The 7,316-nt window shown below is 34.9% G+C and overlaps 1 protein-coding gene across 2 annotated transcripts in view; it reads left to right on the top strand.

Annotated features, from left to right (window-relative positions):
- The window catches only part of LOC144960355 (uncharacterized), a 196,496-nt gene that overhangs the window by 27,816 nt on the left and 161,364 nt on the right, over positions 1-7,316 (top strand). For both annotated transcript variants that reach the window (XM_078893439.1, XM_078893446.1), the window contains exon 3: positions 5,253-5,405. In XM_078893439.1, coding sequence (XP_078749565.1) covers positions 5,253-5,405 — 153 coding nt within the window. The remainder of the gene's footprint in view (positions 1-5,252; positions 5,406-7,316) is intronic.

Below are 7,316 nucleotides of genomic sequence, written 5' to 3'. Positions count from 1 at the left end.
AAACCTTTCTACGTTTTGGCTAGAAAAAGATCGATAAAAATGACGACAAATGAAGTAAAAAGTTATGTATATACATCAATATAACAGAACAAAAAAAAAAGGGATCAGAACCCTTCTTCAGCCAATAGAACTGAATTTTTGTTCCCAAAGCATTCCGTGTTTAGTATTTTGTTCTTATTTGAAGCTGTTATATTCATAATTTGTACTTTACTCTTTACATTCCACGGCTTCTAGCAGATTACTATTCGATATAGATGGAACGAAATTGACGTCATTCAGCCCTTGGTTATTGTTTTTAGACAACCATTTTAACAATTAGTTCTCACTAAATATTATCAATCAGACTATAAACGTTTAAGGTTATATATATCATTTTCTGTGTTGGTACGTTATATCTGGCTGGCGGATGTTGTGAGTAATCTAGCTTAGCGCATAGCATCAATATTAAGCAACAGATTTTTAGCAAAAATATAATAAAGCGTTTTGTCAGGGTACATCAGAATAGGATTACCAGTCAATCAGAATTCAAGTCGGGTTTTTCCTTGTTGTAAACACCTGGTTCCGGAGAACGTGTGAGGAACAATGGAGGCAACAATGACGGCTTTAGAGAATATCATGTATTCGCACGTGCTGGAAAAAACAAAAGGAAATAGTTATCATTTCGAAATAATAAATAAAATAGTGCAGTATCCAGTTGGTTTAAAACCTAAAGAATTAATTGGCAATAAAATAATAACATAATATACGGTTCTTACACTCTTGTTATTTGGAATTCATGAAACGTTCCCAATGGCTGCAGAAATCGTTTATTCTGTCCCTCAATCTATTCTGATTTTGTTATCTTTGTCTGAAGGACATTCTAAAAACACTTATATTATACTTCTTTAAAAACAAACAAACAAATAAACAAAAAAAAAACAACAAAAAAACCCAAAAATCAACAACAAAAAAAAAAAAAAAAAAAAAAAAAAAAAAAAAACAACAAAAATCCCCCAAAAAACAAACAAATAAAAAAACCCAAAGCAAAATGACCCTCCCCAAATAAAAACAAAACAATAATACTGAAGATCCATACAACAGTCGGACACACTAACTAGCTATACAAGTTGTACAAATTAAAATAAAAAGTGACATTCAACAAATGAGAATGAAAAATAATACGAATTATTAAATAATCAAACAGAAACAATCTATCTATTATAAAAAATTGGAAAAGATACGTTTTCAGCTTTTTCTTAAAATCTTCAACGTTGCTCGCGAGCCTTACTGACAAAGGACGCGAGTTCCAAATGGAAGGTCCAGCTTTATGGAAAGATCTATCGCCAAAATTAGAAAACCGTGTTTTGGGCTCTTTTAGTAACTAGATCTCCCATGACCTAAGCTGACGAATTGGGGAGTACAGGACACGTTCTTGAATGTAGCTCGGAGATCGGGAATTTGGTGCGTTAAAACAAAAAAGGGTAATTTTGTATTCGATTCTGGCTCGAACGGGTAACCCGTGTAGTAGGCTATAAGCATAGTTTTCACGCTTGTGCACTGTTGATATTCATTTCGATTTTAATATCATTGACTTTTCTCTTATGATTTTGAGGCTTGTTTTGAGAAATACTCTCATTACAATACTGTGACAAAACTCACAAAAAGCTAACGGCTGGTAAAAATAGGACGAATAGGCACATTGATATAACATATCGTTCAGTAAGAGTATAAAGTGAGAAATACCATTTCGCCAGCAAACCATTCAGGTGATTGAAACAACTTAACGAATCAATAATATTGTGTCGGGTATTGTGATTAAAGCACCAAATTTGGCGCAAAGTATGTCATTATCTTATAGCACAATAATTATTGAATTTAATTAGATACAAGAGAGAGAGAGAGAGAGAGAGAGAGAGAGAGAGAGAGAGAGAGAGAGAGAGAGAGAGAGACACACACACACAGAGAGAGAGAGAGAGAGAGAGAGAGAGAGAGAGAGAGAAAGAGAGAGAGAGAACCGTTGTCCTTGACCGTTAAACATAATTATACATTTATTGTTTGAAGCACTCTCTACATTTGGAGACAAAATATGCCATAATATAGAGCTTTGATTAGCATTATTTATTATTGCCCCTATATTTATATATATTTTTTTGAAATTCAAGTTGAAAGTTTCCAGACGTTCATTTCATCTGTATTGTCGCTTGTTGCATATCAAATTACAGCTTCGGTTTAATCAAGGTATAGGATATCAAACTATAGATATCTTTGTCACGTGCTTTGAACTGAAATAATGCCAAGTTTGTGCAGCTGTAAAGAGCTGAAATAAAATAACATAAAATGTGAAACTAATATTGTCGTAATAAAGCATTCTTTAATTCTAGCCTCGTCTCAATATGTGTTTTAACCAGTTACATTCCGTACTGTGAAACAGCTCGTATTTAAAAAATTGGCCAGAAAACTCGTCCTTCAAATATCAATCGATTTAAATGACTCTCATCTTGGCAAAAACTATCAAACCTGGGACTATTTTTAAATTCGACTTATTCCACAGTGCGGCACTTAACTGATTAACATTTAAATCTTTATTGATATTAACGATGCTTGGTAGCTAGACGTTCCAAACTGACGAAGTTTAGAGGTGGGAACTTACTCAAAAAATACATTTTCTAAAAAATTGGGTAAAGAACCGATTTCTTCAGCAGATATCTACGTCGTATTCCTTTCAATGTGCTGGTATGAAAAACAACGTTTTATTTGTAATTAAAAAATTCATTCAGAATTGAAGACAAGTTTGACTTTTCTTCAATCGAAACCGCACGGCCATCAACGCCAAGGTGGCCGACCATGCTAGTTTAGATCGACTCAGGATTTTTAAATTTATTTTATTTTAGTAATGATCCAACCTTCCCTTCGCCCTGATTTGCTTTCATCTGTACTTTTCAATTACCAGTGATTATCCGTTAGATGTTAATATCAATGATTTTTTTCATAGGATCTGGAGGCTTATATTGAGGATCAGCAGGACGCAAATATATTTCTATAACCCTTTACCAGGTTTTCCTTTAATATACCGGTGCATATCGATTACAGTTTAAAAAAAAATCAAAGTATATTAGGACATGCCCGATAACTCTAAAGACACATTTAGGACAATAACAATACTACGAATAAAGCATCCATTCATCAAGAGGGAGCCATAGATGTGTGAATGCATTAACCTTTGTCTTCTTTAGCCTTTCACATTCAAGGGAGACTGATAATAAGCTATTGATGAATTCTATCCATCTTGACGGGTCTGCTCTGTCATTTCTACTTCCTATCTAGTTCCTCCATGCTGTCCTGTGTCATCCTCACTTCTCTCTCCCTCTAGGGACAAGCCTGTTTCCATGTTCCTTGGGGGTTTAATGTTAATGATTGATAGGCCGTGAGAATCAATGCCCGTCTGGTAAATCGTTAGCTTTTGGATTATAAAGTTGAGGCTTCGAATACCAAAATAATAACTTGGATATAAGAGTCTGCTGGCAATGTATCTTTCTTTTTATTTGCTCATTTTAAATGTAAAGCATCTCTCTATTTCTATTTCTAAATGGTGAGAATTGTAAACATTGATTGGTGACGCCATTAACCAGTTAACTTCTGTACCTTGAAAAGAAACGTATTTAAATATTTGGCCAGAATACTCGTCCTTCCAATATCGCGAGGTCCCAGGTTTGAGAGTTTTTGCCAAGATGGGTGTCATTTAAATCGCTCGATATTTGAAGGACAACTTTTTTGGTCGAATTTTGAAATACGGCAGTTAACTTGTTGGGAATCAACTATCTCACAATCTTGCATTTTCTGGTATTACATAAATACCAACGTTATCAAAGAACAAAACAAAACAAAAAAAAAAAAAAAAAGGAAAAAAAGAAATACGAAAAAAACCCACCACAAAACACAAAACAAACCCAACAACCCCCCCCCCCCCAAATAAAAAACAAAAACAAAACAAAACAAATAAAACAATAATACAAAACTAGACAAAACATGTCGGAGAAAGGTCATAAAGATCTAATATTTATCTCTTTATTGTTATTTTTTATTTGCTATTACTCCTATGTAATCTGGGTAATATGCAGAATATTTCCGACCAATAAAGAATTTTTTAAATTGAATCGAAAAAATAAAACAAAATAAAACAAAACATACAAACAAACAAAAAGTTCTTCTCCTACCTCGTCCTCCTCCGTCCTTCTTCTCATCTTCTATCTTTACCCCCCCCCCCCCCCCTCTCTTATAACAAGTTTCAATTTTCAACACCATCCACTAATTCTCCGCTATCAGTTAATTTTTTCAGGCTTAACCTTTCCCAATCATTTTCCTCCTCGCTTCGATATTCTTTAGGGAGTCATACGTTCGGGTGACTTAAAAAAAAATTATATAACCAATTTACTTTTATTCACAATCGGATTAACAAAGTCAATTTTCTTCATTCCCTCTTTGGCAAATTAGAGAATATATCTTATTTTTGTTTTCACCGCTTGTTTTGTTTGCCGATGATTTTTGGAATTTGTGTCATTTTTTCAATTTTCTTGTATTTGCACTGAAGCAATTTTGGGAAACCTTAATGTAGTGGAATTTTCTCATAAAACTAATCGAGTTTTTCGTTATCATAATGAAATGTCACTGTAACGGTAGTGCGGTGTGCTGGATAGTGGAAATCTTTTACTTAAGGAGAGAAGATTTGAAATTGAGCTTCTGGGGACGATTTTAAAAAATCTCTGTGGGTACTTATCGAAAGTAGAGATGACCACAGAGCAACACCATTGTTTCTTTCAGTAAAACTGTGTATGTGAAGCGATTTATTAGAGGTTCACATACTAAAAGCTATGTAAAATAAATGATTGGTATAACAAAAATGATGATAACAACAAAAATAATAATGATAATCTTGTACTCATGGACGTTAGATCACGAGGCCATAAAACAAAGAACGCTTAAATTATATTTTACAGGACCTTGAAACGTTCTAATAAGTTTTGAGAAAAAATATGGATACTTTAAATGATCACATTTTATTCGCAGGCATATTTTGCACTGATAAAACACAAAATCATGTGTTAATTTGGACGTTTATGGTCTGACTGAGAGAATTTAGCGAGAACTGATCACTTATCACTCAACCGGTGGTCTAAAAACATCAACAGAGAGCACGTTGACGTCGACTTCATATGAACTCATCATATTTTTATTTTTCTCTTCTAATCTCTCTCTTTTTTTTTAATCATATCCAGTTCCTGCTGCGGAAGTGGCTGGAATTATATCAGGGGGAATAACTGTCGTGGTGTTTGCTTCTGTCATTGGAGTTCTGTGCTGGCGATTTCCATCATGCAGGTCTCGGTCTTTCTGGGATAAAAACATCAAACGAGCTCTGAGGAAACTTTATGGTAAGCCAATTTGATTGTAAATATATTCATTTTGAGACTATTTATTATATCTGGGAGATAACTATAGTCTAATAAATATCCCCTACCGCAAATGAAAAGAGGAAAGGTTATGTCATTCTCACTCACAAGCATTGTTAACCAAACTCATGAAAATGAGCTGGTAAAAGACTGGTATAAGAAATATTTCGAAATAAAAAACACACTAAATTTAGGGGTTGTCTATAGGTGGGGATATAATCGTGATAATCAATAATGGGAGCGATCTATATTCATGTTTTCGTCCAACCTAGTCATCAATCACATGGTCTGTTGCTGTACAACGATTAGGCATTTCTCAATGTATCTAAACACGCTGCTTTGTTTATGAAAGTTGTAAAATACCCATGAGTCATGCTATGCAAAATGACCAATTGTAGCGTTCAAATTGTGAACACATTTCACTATGTGGGTCAATTTGTGCAAACTTTCCAATGTGACCAATGACCTCGAGCACATGGAAATGTAATATAGATCGTGCCCAATGGGGATGATCTATATTACCTTTCCATGTGCTCGAGGTCATTGGTCACATGGCAAAGAATGGTCAACGTGACCTCCATAGTGAAAAGTGTTCACAGCTTTTGAAATATCTAACATCCTGATTGGTCGTTTTGTTCCACTTGACACATTGGGCATGTTAACAACTTTCATAAACAAAGCAGTGCGTTTACATTTGTTAAGAAATATCCAATCGTTTCACAGCAATAATCACGTGATTGAAGACTCGGTTGGACGGAAACATGAATATAGATCGCTCCCATTACGATATAAGCAGGACTGGATATAAGGTCATCGACTAAAACAAGAGGGTAAAATCAATGCTGGTATTTTACAGTTATTCGCGAAAAACCAATCCAATTCAAAAGAAAGTGATAAATAGTGAACAAAAGTATGGTGTCAAAAACACTGGTCCTATTTTCATTGGAATTGTAAAAACCACTCTTTCGGAGGACTGGATACATACATTGTGTAATAAATCTGAGTGATGGTATGTTATTTTCTAGGCTCAATATATGCTGATGGTCAATAATGAAGATCATCCATCCTCCCTCTTTTACGTCTTATAATAATAAGAATCTGCCTATACATCCTGCTACTAAGATAGCTATGCCACCCTATGATTCAGTATGTAACCACTTCATTATTAGTCCCCCGAAGGATTGGTTACATACACACTTCCATGGAGTGTGGAACCGGAGGAGTAGAAAGTCTGGCATCAAGACTTCTCTGCCCTGTTTGCACGCTTCCATCCTGTACTTCTCTCGGTTCCTTGGTTGCAGTGCAACGTTTCAAATTTCCCATAGTAAACGCTTTTTTAAATAAATCAATCTTCAATCTTTTTCCAGCACGAATTGAAAATCACAAATTGGCTTATACTCACTCGTTATTTATTCTTTTTAAATGAGTCTCATGTCTGAATGTGAAAATAATGTGTGAACGTGGGGGAGAGATAAAGAGAGTTAGGGAGAGGTAGAAAGTGTTTGCATACATCTATGGACGTGTGTGTATTTGTGTTTGCATGTGTGTGTGTGTATGTGTGTGCGTGTGAATATGGTAGAGAATATGGAAGACAGAGAGAGAGATAGAGAGAGAGAAAGAGAGAGAGAGAGAGAGAGAGAGAGAGAGAGAGAGAGAGAGAGAGAGAGAGAGAGAGAGAGAGAGAGAGAGAGAGAGAGAGAGAGAGAGAAAGAGGTTGGGGGGGGGGGGAGTCATGAATGTTAAAGAAATGTGTGGATGATTGGAAAATGGGAGAAGGTTGCTTATGTGTGAACTTCATTTAATAAATCCAAAACCATACAGTTGATTTCTTGTCTCACTTATTTACGGGTATTTTGTTTCTGTATTCAAAACGATTAGAAAAAGACAAGAAGC

The sequence above is a fragment of the Berghia stephanieae genome, chromosome 1, assembly GCF_034508935.2.
Source record: "Berghia stephanieae isolate SIO BIC M18660-M18661 chromosome 1, UCSD_Bste_1.3, whole genome shotgun sequence".
Lineage (NCBI taxonomy): Eukaryota > Metazoa > Mollusca > Gastropoda > Nudibranchia > Aeolidiidae > Berghia > Berghia stephanieae.
This window is presented reverse-complemented; position numbering and strand designations above follow the sequence as displayed.